The 19,095-nt window shown below is 29.5% G+C and overlaps 1 protein-coding gene across 2 annotated transcripts in view; it reads left to right on the top strand.

The window, feature by feature from the left end:
- The window catches only part of Awh (LIM/homeobox protein arrowhead), a 57,767-nt gene extending 41,274 nt beyond the window's left edge, over window positions 1-16,493 (top strand). For both annotated transcript variants that reach the window (XM_089221042.1, XM_089221041.1), the window contains 4 exons: window positions 9,502-9,719; window positions 14,246-14,500; window positions 14,768-14,905; window positions 15,001-16,493. In XM_089221042.1, coding sequence (XP_089077168.1) covers window positions 9,502-9,719; window positions 14,246-14,500; window positions 14,768-14,905; window positions 15,001-15,083 — 694 coding nt within the window. In that variant the 3' untranslated portion in view covers window positions 15,084-16,493. The remainder of the gene's footprint in view (window positions 1-9,501; window positions 9,720-14,245; window positions 14,501-14,767; window positions 14,906-15,000) is intronic.
- The last annotated feature ends 2,602 nt before the right edge of the window (window positions 16,494-19,095 follow it).

Here is a 19,095-nt window from a genome sequence, read left to right on the forward strand (position 1 = left end):
ATAGTTACATTTATGCCTATAGCGTGGTCACTATGAATAATATGGAAATAATAGAAGTGTATGTACACACAAAAAACGTGGACTTCTGTTTCAGATAATTATAATATGGCTTTTATAAGAAAAATGTTTAAAAATTGATTAATATTATACATTTAAAATTACACAAAAGGTAAAATATCAAACATTAACAATATATTAAATGAAAAACAATACTAAAAACACTATTCACCATTTTCACTTTTTATCGACTTTTATAATTATTATTACTTATACCTAGGTAATGTTATAGTCACGTCAATAACAATTATCAAATAATCAAATATCATAAATATTAAAATATATGTCATACTATTTCATTTTGGGAAAATAACTAAATAGGTAGTTATATTTTGTTAGTACTAATATTATAATGATAATAATTGCCTTCATACCATTATGTTTACTGGTGAAGTATTTCTTAAAACTATTTTGAAATTTTTATAATATTTTATATTATACTTTGACGGAAATACGTATTCCTCAAATAGTCAAATGTACACTTTTTTTGCATATTAAAGAAATATGTAATGGATGTTTGAAGAATATAATTTATTCCTGTTAATTTAATATTATCGTTCATAATACATAATAAAAATCCAAATGTGATATTCATCGAAAAATTCTATAAATGATTGTGAACATATAAATATATTTTTAATAATAAAAGTATAATAAACGAACATGAAAATTAATAGCAAAACAATAATTAGGCACAACAGTTACAGGCAACGTTTTTAGATACAATGACCTATATACATATGTTTTTAAATATTCCGTTGTCATTAATATTCTTGCGTGCATTGCTGCAGGTTTCTATGTCTTGTTTGTTATTACTCGACCGATGTTTTGATTTTTTCCGGCTAACTCGTCAAATCCGTTTTATGAAGGTGAACTTATTTCAAGCATATACGAAATCTACATACCTCAATTTGTTCAACATTTGTTAAGATGTATATTATACATTGTAATCACCATAAATAATTTTCTTGATTTATGTGTGTGACATTCAAAGTTTTATGAAGAATCAGTGATAAATATTCAAAATTGTGCTCTTGAATATAGTTTATGAGGAATGCAATTGTGACGATAAAGTTAATAATAATTGTGTCATGCATGCAATTAATGATTATAATTATATGAAAAGTAAAAACAATACAGTAAAACCTGTGTAATATGGAACCTGAATAACGTGGAAACCTGACTTTTATGAAAAAATGTTACGGTCCCGGCGAACCTAATGTAGTTTTAAATACATCGTTCCCTGAATAAATGGAACCTGTTTAACGTGGAAATGGAAACAATATTTTGTCATGTACTGTATATCATGGAAATATGTACATGTACTATTTTTAAATTATCAGTTAATGAATATAATCTATATCAATTATATAGATTATTTCGTTACAATAAGTTTATTTTATCGATAAGTGTCGTATATAGTAGTGTTTTGACGTAGACTGCGTATAGACGTATATTCAATATGACGTCCAAAAATAAATGTTTAACGCTAAATGAAAAAATTAAACTTATTGAGTCAAGTGGAAAAGATAAATTAACAGTAAAACAAATTTGTGAACTTTTCAAATGTGGAAAAAGTCAAGTGTATACTATTATATTAAAGCAAAAAAATTATATTTAATAAAGATCTATCGTGAAATTTTTTTTTTTACAACCTGCATTAAATGGAAACCTGTCTAAAATGGAAAAAATATCCGATCCCAACCGCTTCCATATTATACAGGTTTTACTGTAATATAATATATAGTGTATACAATAATTATTGACAAAGGATCTTTTGACAGTAGTTGGAGACGAAAATTTAACCATGACTTATACTAAGTTACACTAATATAAATTGTTTTTTGTTTTAAAGAAAGATTGAATTTGAGCTAAATAATAATTGTGATTCGATATACAATAAAAAGTACAATGTTCTTAAATTTTATAGAAGATACCACCTAACTTTAGTACGAAGATAAAGTGACCGTGGTGATGATTTTTAATAAGGTTTTAATATATTAAATAAATCGAAATACTTGACGATCTTCCGATATTGAGATAAGTTATATATAACCTAATCTACCCATACCTATTCAAAGAATCAATAATTAATTTTTTTATTCTTCAATTCCGTGTGAATGTATATGTAATATTATGATCATTGATCATAATAATATTAATATATTATGTTATTGTATTAAGATAGAATAATAACTTTATTTTTAGTGACATGTGTATGTCGTCTGCACATCGAGTTTGTAAACACAAATATAATATAATGACGTTATTATAATAAGCGCGGCGTGATTCATGATCGAACTATGTTTGGCGTTTGCATTGAGTCGATAAAAAAAGATTTAAATGTCTATGCTGGTACGCGTTTAAGTACCCCTGACGAGTATATACAATATAATATTATACGAGTACTTACCTATGCACCGAGTCTGACACGCTCGCGCGTATGATGGCCATATATTTTATTCTCTATCGTATTTTTATTAGATATCTAAACAAACAGGGGGTTTATTTTGTTAACAATTTTCCCACAGCCACTTTGTTATGATTATAATATTATCACCGTCAAACTTTTTTGAATAAATAATAAGACGCGCGTCTCTTGAAAATATCAATCCTGCAGCCGAGAGCGTTGCTTATAATGTACCTAACTCGTTTGGCCGTTTTATTAGATCACATATTATATACGCATGTATATGTATATATTGTATATAATACTATATATTGTAATATTCAGGTACATTGTGCACAATCATACAGGTTGTTATCATACGTGCGTTATCAAAATATAAACTAAATAGGAAATAATAATAATAATAAATACAGATAATCGTACCTATAAAATTGACAATTATAATCGTTGTATTAGAATAAGAAATAAGTAGATTTTATGAAAAATGGACTGCTCATAAAAATAAAAGAGTCTCGAGTTGTAACACGGTATTGCAGTTACGTATTTATAATAAAATTATGAATTTAAACGTTTACTTATTGGAATTTCTAAACTCGAAAGAAAGAATTTTTTTAATAAAATGAAAACAACCCCTGATGCATTCGCGTGGCCTATTAAATTAACTTCCTGCTGTAGTGACGTAGTGTACAACATTTTTTTTTAAATGTTTATTATACGACGTGTTCATTATGACGCAGTATAATATATTATAGTATTATACTATACATAGAACCTAATGATATTATTAGGATAGCAATAATAGGGGTGACGAAGCTTACTAATTTTTAACACTGTTATAATCGAGTTGTCATTATAAATATACGTATTGTTGTGTAAATATGTACTTATTTAGTTTTATTTAATATAATAAACGTTAAAACATCGCATAGACACTGTGTTTGAATTACATACTGTGATGGCAGGGAGGATAGAGAGTTGGGTGCCTCTTCTTAAAAAAAAATGAATTTTATATAATATCGTACGCTTCTAATGCGATTAGTACATAATACATCATAAAATTATCATCCCTCAACTAACTGCATTTTAAATCTTGAATACAAATAGGTAACAGAAATAGTGTTTCTCAATAAAACAGTTTTAACTTTTGACTTTAAACATGTAGTGTTGTTTAACTATTCATTCGATATTAGACAATTGCAAAAAAGAAATAGTTTTACAAAATTTTTTTTTGTTTTAGGCCGTGAAATCAAAAGTAGACACCTATAATATAATAATTATGTATAGCTATCAAAAAATTAGAAGCTCATTAAGTGTGATGGTCTCGGCGACTCAAAATTTTATATTTTTGTGCAAATAAGGGTAAAAACGACAATGCTGATAAAAAAAATCAGGATTGCTTGCAGGTTGCAGCACATTAATGGTATTAATCGCCCATGAAAACAATTTAGAACAACAATAATGAACATGAGAGTTTGCGTAATCCCTGTCAGTACATACGCATAATATATTTTTGATTGACTTTGCTGCAGCCTCAGTACACGACTCTCGCGTACAACGCAACGGCCGTCTCTCTGCGATTGCGAAGTTTTAATAACATTATAATAATAATAAACCTAACAATAAAATAACAAGTAGAAATGTCAATCAATACACAGATCACGTCCCGTCGAGGTATAGAATAATATTATATTATAATATGTCTCTCGTCTGCGCGCGCGTTATACACACAAAAGCTCCCGTCAACGGAAAAGTTTCGATATTATTATTTATGTTTTGTTGTTGTTTTAAAGAACGGACCCGTTCAAGACAACGAGATGAAAAGAATAATTCCGGTCACGATTCTAGCTCTCTGTCTCTCTCTCTTTCTCTCGTTCGGCGTTTGTCGTTTATACATATATATGTATATTATAATATTTGTTATTCGCACGTCGCGTAATGCCATTATACACGCAGATCCGCGGTGGGTGAGCGACGGCCTCTGAGCGTGGATCTGCAGCGTAATATAATAATCTCGAAAACTGTAGATGCTTATATAATATGTCTATCTGGGTACACCCGGTGACGACGAATTTTTCGTTTGTTGTCGATACGAATATTATATTATTAAGTTTTAAAGGAGAACAACCGTCGTCGCGGTGGGACGTTTTCATCGACGGGTTTTGAGTGTACACACACATATATACAATAATAATAATGTATATACTTTATATTTAGTTCGGAGTTTGGGTATTATTCTAACGATATATCTTTATATATATATATATATATATATATATATGTATATAATATGTATGTGTATAATGTAAGCATATTATGTTATCGTATTATATCAGCGTGTACGCTTCGTCGGTATATAAAGTAATAATAATAATACGTACAGAGAACTTGCATAATAACATTATCTATACCACTGTCGTAGAGTAGTTGTATATACTACACACGTATATAATATAATAATATATTTCATTAGGTATAATCCACCGCGTTCCTGGTTCAATATGCTTATCTACGTATAACAGCTAAATTTGGTTAACTTAAATACATATGGGCACAATATTTAAATTTTTTCTTAAGTGGGGCAGAACAAATTTATGGCAAAGATACGAAAGTGACAAAGTCTGCCATCCACCCCATTATGTGTATCTAAATTAAAAAATATGTTATAGAATTACGCCGTTTACATATGGGTAGTCTTACAAATTATCACCTAAGATTACACATTTAAAGTTTACCTAATTTTATTAATAAAAGCAAATTAGTTTATTTATTTTAATTAAATAGCCTTAATTTTCAGAGAAAACAATTTATTTTATCATTTCACCAAGCTTAATTTACTATTATACCTACAATATTGAGAAATAATCATTTCTGAGACTTTAAAATTAGAGTTAGAATATCGAACATGTAGGTCGGTACTATATGTAGGTAACGGCATACAATGAATTATAAAAATTAAAAATAAGTCAATAAAAAGCACCTATACTATAGCATTATTATTAATACTATACTATTGATATATTTATTTATTTGTTTATTATCTGACTACAGCTATTTGAACAAAAAATATTTTGTTGAAATTACGTAGGTTTTTCTTTTTAAAAATATAGGATAGTAATATCATAACGGAAAAAAAAATAGAAAATCCTGGAAAATCATTGAGTACATGATGATAGATGTGTTAAACTTAAACTCAATCATTACATACGAAAAACTGAGATGTTTTCTACTGATCTTTGCACCGTAATAATTTAAGTGATTACATATTTTTGTACGACCCCTATAGAAGCTCACCTTAGTATTTTATGAATGTGAATGACAAGTTTAGTATAATTCAGAAATAAATAGGTATGAGTTTGAAATTTTTATGCATTTCTTTAATCCTGAGCTCAAATATATTTTTTTTTAATTATTATTTACGAAAAACATTTATTTTATTCAGTTACTATAAATCGTATTTATCATAATATTATACACTAGTAAATAAATAATACTAGATTTAGTGGACAGTAATATGATAATAAAATACCGATTGTTTTTAAATATAGGTACGTTTGGCGTTGTACTAATCGACTATTCTTCTTGAACTTAAATGACTAGATTTTTCAATACTTTTAGATGTTTAGATTATTATTTTTTAATATTTTAAGTACAAAAATCCGAACTTTCATTTATTTCAAAATAATGTATGCTTTAGAATTTTGATAGGTACTAAGTTTTATATCAAAAATTAAATAAATCAATATTTATCGGTTAATCTGATTATATTATTATAATTAATACAATTTTTCGAGTATTCCGCTATAAGTGAGCACCGGTATATAAGGACTTTTTTATCACTTTGAAGTTAATTATGTACTCGGATGTCGAGGATAAAAATTCAAAAAGTGTACAAAGGTTTAAAATATTTAAATCAGCTGTGGCGCTTTGGTATAGTTTAGCTTTTGTTAATACTTATAGCTTGCGAAAATAATAAATGGTATACGTCTGTTGCGAGTCGGTAAAGTTTAAGAAAATCAATCGACACGAGGATGATACAATTTTGCGATGTCGATGCAACTTATTCCTCCCAACTATCGTTTCTCCAACGACTCAACGAATTGATCGAGTTTGACTGCAGTCAACGTCGATATGTATATGCAGCTATGAGCTATTAATTATACCATTGATTTTATAATATATATATTATAAAATCAATGATTATACTATACATAATTAAAATAATCTTAAATTATACATTTTTGGAAAATCTCGACTGAATTACGTGTACGCAGAAACCTCATACGTGTACATATACCTATTATATGAACCTTATGTTTATATTAATAAGTATTTAAGTGCATGTCTAACAAAAAATAAATAAATATGATTCGCATGTTTTCGTATAAATTCACTCACAGTCGCGCACATAATTATACAGACGAATGTCACCCATGCAGTGCATTTTTGCGTCAAGTCTTAAATTATTTATCCCTATTTGCAGCTTGGGCTGTTTTCATCGAGGTGGTCGAAGGGGCGGACGGGGATCGACCAAGTCAGGGGGGGGGGGGGTAGTCTTTGCCAGAGCTGATTGGACGGCCAATTGGATTAACCGCCTTTGCACGCCCGCACACGCGCTCAACCGGATGAAACTTTCTACCACGGTTCCAACCCTCATATACACGCCCGGTCTTTTTACCATCCGCACCGAATTCTCTCTCTACCACTCATTTTCAGTCACTCTGTCTCTCTCTATCTATCTCTCGTTTTTTTTATTTTTGTTGTAATCCCAAGGTTTGTTTCCTTCCGTTATTTGCATAATACGAGGACAATATAAACATTCCCCGAACGCAAAAAATAAAACTCTTATTTTTCCTTCTAAAAAAAACTTTATTCAAAAAGATTTCCCTTTGTCTGTATGAATGTATACATATAAGCTTTTACTACGACTCTATCGCTTCTGTTTATTTTCATCGAGAATTCGAGGCCATAATATACGGGTCATTATATTTACTGCGCGTAGGTTAGTCTGTATATTATAATAAGTAATATTCACTATAATATAGGTATTAATATATTATATTTTAAATTTCAAAGTAAAAATCTAATTGTTCCTGACTATACCATATAATATGTGTTATAGTGCATATAAAATAAACTAAAACTAAATACTTTGGATGAACAAATAACAATTTTTATAATTTTTAAACACGGCGATGCACAATATTCACAATTGGTGATCCTAAACTTACCATTTTTTCCAATCACACAAATTAAGAATTATCATCGATGATTGTACTAATAATGTTTAATTCACGTAATATATCATCACGAACCATGATGGTCATAGTATTTTATATAGGTATAGTACTATATAGTTCCTAAAGGTATATTATAATATAATTTATGCAATTCGTGACTTTTGTTTTGCATATATTTATAAGGGATAATTATTATTAGAATAATATAATATTCTTAAAAAGGAATAATATTTTAAAACAGTGACAAAAATTACAAATTGTTTTTTTCACTTTTAAGTTTTTTTTTTTCATTGCAATCCTATATACATATATAACGTATTGTCACTCGCCTCTTCCGGTTACGCCCAATACTATACGCCAAGGATAAAATTTTGTCAAATATGATTCGGAATAGAAAAAATATATTATTTTATACCAGAAAAATAGTAATATAATAGCTTAAAAACGATATGGTCGGTTGACAATAAGTCAATATATAAAATATATTATATTAATGCAACTCTATAGTAGGTATCTACACCGTTTATGTCACACGTTTTTTGGAGTTAATTCGTATATCTACCTATTTAGAGTAAAATTATTTTAACCTAACCTATTGTTTTAAGTTAAATGCCTTCTTTTATTCTATGCATTGTTTTGGAAAGTCTTTTTTTTTTTTATGAGATATTTTTATTTGGAGATATAATATGTCTATGCTACTGGCCCATAAAATTGTCCTAGACAAACAGGTGACACAACGGGAGATATTACACTACCTAGTGTACTATTTTATACAAGGCATTTTTTATTTGTTATTTCGTTCGTCTATTTAAATAATTATTGTTTACGCCACGTGCGAGTTAGGCATTCTACAGCGATCTTCGATAGATATCACTCATGTCGAATGTTATAATAATGTGTTATATCACAGTATACTGACGAACCACACACGTAAATACTATATTCTATACTATGTTGAGCTTATGTATAATGTCATATTATTCTATATATTCTACCCGACGGAAATTTCGAGTACCGACCTATTATCTATACGTATCATTATTATTATTATACGATGCGTTCGACATTCACATCCGGGCCGCTGCCGACCTTTATGACATTTGCAAAATGTTTGTTCGGTTAAACGGGTAAAATCGTCGTTGAATAATATATAGGTATACGCGTACGTATATAACGAGCGGATTATATGGCCTTTGTGCAATTAACTACACCGATGCAGTTGACGCGGAAACGTCAAATTATGTATATGTACCTACATACATGTTTAATATATTGACACGTATTGTGTGTACATAATATAATTTATGTATATACGGTTCAAAGCACGGCACGTCCACGTCGGCCATGGCTGGACGTCGATTTATACGATTAATGATTACGCGTTACTATATTATTATAGTATGTGTTCTGCAATTCACGGGAAACTAGGATGACGCGGTTGTGCGTGTTGGGGTGAAAATTTACAGTGTGTCCGAATATTAGGTTATAGGTCAATTTATGCAGTGCACTTAAATATATACGCAATATGTTACACGTTTATACTAGCAAAAAGCTTATATATACACGCAATATCGTGATTACCTATATTTTAATCGATTTATTTTGATCAAATACATCCGTCTTGGGTATTATTTTATATCGGCGCCAATTATAATATTATTATGTCCTACAGATTTTGACGCGAATGATGATAATAATATATGTAATTTTTACACTTTTGGACGTTTATGTCATATAATAATATACTTGTTTCCGTACAGTGCAACTGATTTTAATTTGTCGGTGTTTGTGTTCCAGGAGTTTCGGTACCGTGTGTTCAAAGTGTTCGAAAGGCATTTCCGCTTCGCATTGGGTGAGAAAGGCCAGGGATCACGTTTACCATTTGGCGTGTTTCCGGTGCGACGCCTGCGATCGACAATTAAACACGGGTGAAGAGTTTGCACTGCACGAAGGTCGTGTTCTATGCAAACCTCATTATTTGGACATCGTGGACGGCGGTACTACAAGCTCATCAGGTACACCTATATTTTATTATTATTCCTACTATTATTATTGTTTTATTGTTAAAACCAAAACAAAAAAATAATATGCTTGTCGGTGAATTTTTTCACCGTTTTGTTTCTATTCGTTTGTCTCGTCATAATATACGCATTAAATACTCATATTTACACTAGGTACCTATACTATTATGATCAAGTCGTCGTGAACCTAGTGAACCTATAGATATAAAATGCCAACTGTAAATACCTTATTTGAAATCCAAATAGATTTTCATACAATAATACGCGCGGGTTAAATATAGATATACCTAACACAATAATCCGGACTGCAGCTTTGTAAGCAAAATGATTTTATACGACATATTTATGCATAATTAAAGACAGAATCGGTCAAAGGCTATAAATTTCACCCACAGACCCTAATAATTATAGGTACTATATCATCATCCCATTCTCAAAATTGGATTTATGTCACTTTATTTGTGTCCATTTGAGTGTATTAAATAGGATATTATAAATATAGGTGGGTATGACTGCAGGTATATATATAATATTTAATACCATTATATTAAAAAAAATTTATCACAATACAAAATTATTAAGTATAAGCAATTGCGCCCCTCCCCCCTCAGTAGCTTTGCGTAGGACATTTTTTAGTTGGAACTCCAAATATCTTGCTTAGATTTCAAAAATAATACTTCTCATTCTTCATAAATGATATCTAAGATGTAATAACGATAAGGACGAGTTTGGTAAATTATTGGTTTAGAATCGTACTATCGTGAAAAATACCCCATTAGAATCAGGTACCTATTACATTGTTGAAACTGTGTTTTTATTGAATCATATTTCTTTGGAATCGTGATGAGTTTAAAATATTTTCTTTTTTGCTTTTACTGATCATTTAGGACATTTTCGATCAATTCTAGTTTTTTCCGCTCTACTTTGTTATAATATGTGTCATTTAGGTCTCCATTCTACTCAGGTCTAAGATCAATAGATCATCGTTCGAAGTATAATATTATATTGGAAACGTATTTGTGTAAAAAATTTTTTATTGATGAAGCTGTAATGTAGGTACTGAAACAGAATAATATTTTGTTGGACATTTATATTATTGAGTGACGGTATACACAATTCCAAGCAAATACAGTCTAAACAAAATACATTTTTGAACGAAAAGTATTCTGAAAAAATAAAATATATACAATTACAAAATAATGTTTTCCAACGGCATTTAATTTTCAAAAGTGTATGTTTCCAGGTAAAAATATTTTCCAAATGAAATACGTTTCCAAGTGATTAATTTTTGAAATATATTTCTACATTAATATACAGTTAATAATATAATTCAGAAAAAAATATTTTTCAAAGTTTTATATGTTCTGACCAATTATTTTCTAATGTAATATAAATATTAACTATATTATATTTTAGCATATATTAATTTTAGGTTTAGTTTTAATGGGTCTAAGAAGAACACAAAACTTTATTATATTTTATTTATATTTTACATAATATTATAATAATTCATTTGTACGAGAATGCAATATTATTGCTATACGAGTATGTATATACAATAAAATACAAATATTATGTATTATTTTTGTATATATTTTTAAATGTTGAAATATGTCAATTTTTTTTTAATTTGAAAATAAACATGAGCCACAATATTGGTTTCATATTGCTTAAAAACTAACAACTATAAATAGATAATGATTATTAATTTTATTTGCTAGAAAAAAATTCAAATTCGTAGATATTCATGATAATGACTATATGAAATATGAATATCTTATCGTTACCCAAGACAGTTAGACAGAATTTGAAATGATTAGGAAATATTATCGTTATTAACTTAGAAAAAATAGTGTCACTGCCGCATTTATGTCTATAGTATAGTAATCCACTAAAATGACTAATTATATCACCGAGGCAGCCACTGTAATTTCTGTACTTACAATGTCTTACATAAAACATATTATTATACATTTGAACTCGCCTGTTTGCCCTTTGATTTCGGTCTGATTCGGTCCAATTAACTATGTCTTATTTGTAACGTCGTGTCCGCTCGAGATCCGACCAACCCTTCGGTGACCCTGAATGTGCGTTTAATTAGGTCAATCTCGTAGTCTTATATATATGTAAGTGTGTATGTGTGTGTGTCTGCGTACGCGTTAAGGGTTCGTGAGCGGATGGGGTGGTCCCATTGTTTATCCGTCAACCGTGAAATCGTCGTGCCAAATCAAATTTACTCGCGATAATCAAATATTATATAGTTCCGACGATAAAAAAAAAATATATATATATTGTGTGTGTATATACGGCCATACGGGAGGAAAAACACCACCCCGTGCGTTTTCTCTCGCCTCGGCCGCCCACATATATGATGTCATCGCCGCCTTTGCAAAAGAATATAATACATCGTCTATATATACGGCGTTTTTCTGATTCAATTCACACCGACGCCACCTCCGTATTTCTATAATATGTATAACATATATGGTATACTGAAATCACTAGAAGACCTGTATAGAAATATCGAACGTCTGCGTCGTGTATAATATGTACCGTGATACCGCCCCCGAAATCACGATAATGGTAAACGCGTTTACATTCGCGATGACGATCGTCCGCACATATTATATACCATTCTAGCTGCAATGCTGGAACACACAACATAATAATATACAGGATTCATTTAGTATTTCTGTGACGTATAAATTTCTTGTATAATTATATAGATAATTCTACTAAAGGTAAGACACTATACATTTCAGGAAAAATGGTAATATTTTTACATAATTTTAAATTTTTAAGTCATTAAAAAAAACAATTTTTTTTCATTTTTTAGATCTTATTAATATTTTGAATGGCAACTTATGTGTGGAATAACATCATATTTTTTATTACTTGTAACTAATCAAATTATTTTCCTGAAAAATTCAAAATCAACTTTATAAAAATCAAATTTTAAGCTGTTACCTAATTAATACAACTATTATATTATAATGTTTATATGAGACGACCATTGTAGGCCAACATAATATTATATAGTACACCCCAAAATTCCTCTCTAGACTGCTCATCAAAACTTTAAGTACTGATTGGCTCTTTCTTGAAATTCGATATGTATAATGGTACTAGATTTTTCAAACAATATTCTGCTTTGAAAAATGAAAATGAAAAATAATTTATATAAAATAAAAATCGTCAATACTTCTCGACAAAATTATTTCGGGTTGCAAACAGTCACTAATTATTTTTATATAGGTATCATTTGAGAATTACATTGCTGTATATTAGTTGAACATAAAGCACATACGTTTAGGTAATGGCCTATGTGATTAATTATGTTATTAATTTTATGATTTATACAAATGATTTATTTTAGTATGTTGTTCATCTTAATCCCTATTATTTTCTACCCTTTTGATTAATATTTCTATAAGATTGAATGTTTTAATGTAAATATTTTAAAAATATAATTGTATTCTAATTACTGTCTTTTAAACTCTAAAGCTTAAGTGGTACACGAAATAAAATTGCCGGAACATGCACCCTCTATATCTATAAAGTGTTATTTTGTTATGTCGACAAATTTGGTCAATTTATCCGTTGCAGACATCGCTATTGCTAATGATTCCTCAACGTTCGATTGAAAGTACCTTATAATTAATGTAAAAGTGGAACACGAGGATTTGTGTGATATCATTACTTTGAAACCCGAGATAATTATTACCCTTTCAGTTGGCTTTAATTGAATATTATTTTATGCATGCATTAAGATAATTAATATTAGGAATATTAGAAATATTTTTATATATAATAATATATTATTATTCAACACATAATAGGTATAAATGTGTGGGTTACCACATAATGTACATCGATATGACGTGTTAGTTAACATTTCAATATCAGAAATAATCATCATCGAGTGCGTGTCTGTTTTATTAAATAAATTGTATTGACATATAATTTTGCTCGCGGTTAGTTATTCAAATCACAGTCACCGAGGTTGAATTTAATGATTGTATAAAGCGCCGCGAACATCCGGCTGAATCGCGCTGATAAGGGTTAAGTCCTCCTCTGTAATTACGATTTACGATACATTCAATCACTGGGACAAATACGGGTGGTGGTTGAAATGATCTACTTCTGGCTTTGGTCCCTGAAAACAACCTGCAAAACTCGGATATTAAATTAAACATTAGGTACAGTATATTTAAGTAAGCGGTATAATAACTAGTATCGCCACAAAATCAATTATAAGATTATTAGATTTTTCAAATATAAAGTACGATCGAAATTATTATAACCGAAATATAACCGAACTAATTAAAACAGTTAGATATTACCCGAGGAGCTGTTTGCGGCGATGGAACTGCAGCAACAGTATAGTGTAGTTGTGTTTTTTTAAGTAAATATAAATGTTAACAGTTTAAATGAAAACATAATTGAATCGTGGTAAAATGACGTATACTCAATGTGTTATATTAATCAAAAAATAACATTGTTAATTTTTTTTTCGGCAGAGGGTGGAGATTCGGAAAGTTATCACAGCAAGAATAAAGCAAAACGAGTTCGGACCACATTTACTGAAGAACAATTGCAAGTGCTGCAAGCTAATTTCCAATTGGATTCTAACCCCGACGGGCAAGACTTGGAAAGGATAGCACAAATTACTGGACTGAGCAAAAGAGTTACTCAAGTGTGGTTTCAGAATTCTAGGGCGAGGCAAAAAAAGCATTTGCACACTGGAAAAGTGAAAAACACTCCATCCGGATTACGTATGTATTACACAACAGGCATTTTAAAACTTAAATGCGTAATACATATACTAATATCATACCTACCTGGCTATACCTGCAATTCGACGACACTATAATATTCACCTCATGGCTAATATAAAGATATCATTTAATAAAGACGTATTTCTATAATAAACATGGCTTAGAATATAATTATCGTCGCTTAATTGGAGTGTATTGTTAATAGGTTATTATTATAGATTAGTAATTATATATTAAAAATATTTATTTTTTTTCGTTTTACAGTTCACCATCAACAAAACGGTTCCGAAAATCATTTCAACCGGCACATAAATCTACACCTCACGTATTCGTTTCAACAGCCTCCTTCGTCAAATCATTCACACCAGAGGGGATCTCCTATTTATATACCTCAAAATCCAGGTAAACAAAAACTGTCGATTTTCGATCGAAGCACACCGCCTTTATAACAATAATATTCGTAATTTGTATATCAATTATTATCATCTACGTTACAGCCTCAGAAACCTCGTCCCTGGACGACCTATCTCAGGATTCCATAATGATGTGTTCGGTGGGCAGGAATAGCGATCCGGTATGAGACGAAGACCGTGGTGGGGCCAACAACCGTCCACCACGTTGAAGACGTCCGAAACAATAATTATTACTATGAGAAATAATAATAATTTAAAAGGATAAAATATTTTAAATTATTTTTACTGTGATATAATCATGTTTAATTAATTAATGTTTAATTTCTTGATGGAAGCCTATGGCGTTTTAATCCATTATTCGTATTTTATTATGTTAGAATCTTTAGACGGAAAATTTACTCTGCTTGTCACATGTACAAACATTTAATTATCATATTATATTATTATACAGCACGATTTAGTGTTCCGCGTCTATCGGCCCACAACTTATATGTTAATAGTTCACATAGTTACCATTAGTTAAGCTCGTCAATTAAGGCAACTACGCGATTTTGGCGCCTTCTCGCCCTGTACTACACATCCATATTCGTATCTCTTCACCGTTTCGTATGTTTTTCAAATATTTTTCAAGCTCCATTAAAACTTTAATGCTATTTTAAAAAATACATTTTTTCCGTTGTAGAGCGTATTATATAAACGGATATTATAGTGTTAAACAAAAGCTATATTAATACCGATTTTTATACACAAGTGTTACGCGTTATCGTTACAAAGATACTATAGGTGTTTATTACTTTTGATGGCTATTTATTTATGTTATAAATAAATTCAGGTATATGTATATGAGAACATAACATGATTCCGTGTTTGAGCAAATCCTTCTTCAAATAAAAAAATTGCTTCTTCTTCCGTCCGTCACAGTTTTGATGCGTTCCTATACCTATTATAAGCAAATTTTACTTTTTCCAAAACCACCGAAAATATTTTATTGTTATCTTAATGAAATCAAATAATTTTATTAATTTTAAGTATCTTTTTATTATATCAGGAAAATAGTATCTCACGTATTATTATAATAGTTAATTATTTTTAGTTTTTGCTTTATTGCATACACCACACAATTTTATGATAATAATAACATGGGAACCTAACTTATAATGTAATTCTTTTTGATAGACAATAGTGTTTATAGTATATTATATTAAATGTATCTAATTTGATTAGATCGTGTAGATATAATCAGATGCTTGAAACTTGTTATTATTACATTAATTTTATTATTATTGTCATCATTATCATTGTGAAAATTTGATTTTGTATGGAATGTAAATTTGTAATTTATATATTATATTGTAAATACGAATCCAGGACCGACCCAAAATATTCTGCCACCCTAGGCAAGTATATTTGATGTGCAACCGTCCCCCGTTTCCATCATAATATACTACTATACTTACCAATTTTGTTTGCAAAAACTTTGTTTGTACATATATTTATATTGATATGTATCTGTGTGTAAGTAAGAATTATTTAGAAATAATATTCAAATAAAATGTACTAAAATATATTATTCATAATTAATTATTTAATATTTTTCTCACCTATTTTATCTTATCGAAAAATATTACAACTAAGATATTATAAATAATTCTAAGTATGTATATTATACTATAACACCGTTTACCACCTCGCTATATGGGCTATAAATTATAATTATTATATTTAATAAATTGTATTCACTGCATACTATAGATTCGCCAAAATATATATCAGGGATTCTAAAAGTGTGCAGGGTTGCGATACAAAATTATGGGTCGTTATGTTTTTGGGTGGGTTACACAGAGATCTAAAGAGGTCTAAACAAATAGTGGATGCAAGCAATGCAGAATCAGTCCAGTACGATAACGCATTTCTTACCTTTTTAAATATGAGTAAACACAACACGATTACGCACATAGGTAAATATTTTACATTGTAGTTGGATTAAATTATTAAATAAGTAACTTTAACTGAACTGTTCTTAAACTGATTAAAACCTTATCTATATTATAATAATGTACTATATTTACTATCTACATGACTACATATACCTATATATCATATTTAAGCCACCTAACCGCATTATAACCGTATATAGTAGAAAAATTAATTATACTAATATAACTATATAGTTCAATGGTGTCCAGCGATAAGAGCCGTGAGCCACACAGTATACTAAAAAATATGTAAGCGCAGAATAATAAAAAGGTTTTCAATTATCTTAAATAAAATTCTATTTCAAATGTAATAAAATGAGTAGAAATCGAAATATAATATAATGTACAATAATTTTTTTAGTTAAAATATTGTCACGCAGCACGGCGTGTTAGATATACAATTTAAATACACCTGCACGGACATACGATAATATTATTATGGCGATGGAAGTCTTCATGCTTATCATTAGAAGTTAGACCGTTATTATTTTGTTTTCCAATACGTTTGTAATTTGAATGTATGTATATATAATAGGTTTGTATACATATTATAGGTTTGCAAGTGTTTTGGCTAAAAGTGTATATTACTATTGTAGTACCTACCTATATATTATTAATATTATATAACTAATAAGTAATATGTAGGCACTATTTTTTCTTAATATGGTAATATATAAACGCTGAAATAAATACTCCAACTATATAATATGTACATTATATGAACTACAGTTATTATAATGACATATAATTAATATTTTGAGTCAGAGGAGAAGTAATGCTAACGCGGTTCCTTCTCTGGCTCTCTATCCCATTTTCCAGTTCAAAAAATGTATTGGCTTGGCTCTTATGGCTGTTAATCGTGAGGTAATAAATATAACCACAAACGAAGCATATTGGATAATTTAGAAAACATGTTAGTCACGGACATTGCATGTGATTTTATTTTAGGTTTTGAGGGGAGCGATGAATGTATTGATTTTACTATGATGTATAGTGTGTTTTATTTATTTATGTGTATGTGTAGACGATAAGTTGCTGAGGTAATATACTAATATGTCAATATTATCAATTTAAGTAGCTTTTCCGGTTGGAAAGTGAATCTAGTTGGTGCATTAGGCAGGTCAAAATTCCTAGTAGTTTTCAAAAGCGCTGGAAAAAAGAATATTTAAGAAAAACGGGAATTACTAAGTAAAATCGATTTTAGATGTTGGTGTAACTTTAAAACAAATATCTACCCGTAATACATGAAGTTTTCACTGAATTTTTATGTTGGCATTTCCTGTACCTGATGAAATTTCAAAATATTTCAAATCTTTTCAAGTTATTTACAGACATTTGAAATTTGAAATTATTTTTCTATTAATATCAATAAAATGTTATTCGTTGAGTAAAAAGGATTGAAAATGTAAAACAAGAATCTTAATATATTGTTGTAATGGTAGTTGAAAAATAACAAAAATAAATTATCAAACATTTTTTTTATAAGCGTTTAAAGTTCAAATTTTGATAAAATACGTAAAAATCACGAAAATATATAAATTATTTTAAGTTAGAAATTCATAAGAATTTATCTGCTTAAATTTAAGATTTGAAAACACAATACATGATTCTTCATAAGTTTTTCTTTTATTCTATAAATGTCAATATAATTTTCGTTGGAACAAAATTGGAAAAATACTAAGTCCTTCTTAATAACCAGACATAGCCAGCGATTCCCTTAGTTCTATCCTAGTTATACAAAAACAAGGGACATCAAATGAAATAATAAAAAACATACAAGAAAGAGCCTCTTCCCTTGTCCCCCGTTCGGCCCGTTCGGTAACCTTCATGTGGATTCCTGTCCACAAAAACATACCAGGAAATGAAAAAGCTGATGTAGGTAGCAGCTAAAGAAGCCGTCACCAACATCAATATCCCCAAAATAGACCTTTCATCTTTCAATGACACTGCCCGAAACGCCTTAAAAAGTAGCAAAAAGATTCACCAACACGACTCTGGGACCAGGAACTGAACAACAAATTATACCAAATAAAACCTTTTCTGTCACCTAACCCGAATCTTTCCTCAAGTACGAGAAGACAACAAGTGATATGGACACGGATGAAAATTTGACACACAAACATCACACACGTCCACTTATTGAGAAGATAGCCGAGACCAAACTGCGAACTCTGCAACAACGCCCCGATTTCCACAGCACACC

This window comes from Diuraphis noxia, unplaced genomic scaffold (assembly GCF_037042655.1).
Source record: "Diuraphis noxia isolate RWA-SAM2 unplaced genomic scaffold, SU_Dnox_SAM2 contig0002, whole genome shotgun sequence".
Classification (NCBI taxonomy): domain Eukaryota; kingdom Metazoa; phylum Arthropoda; class Insecta; order Hemiptera; family Aphididae; genus Diuraphis; species Diuraphis noxia.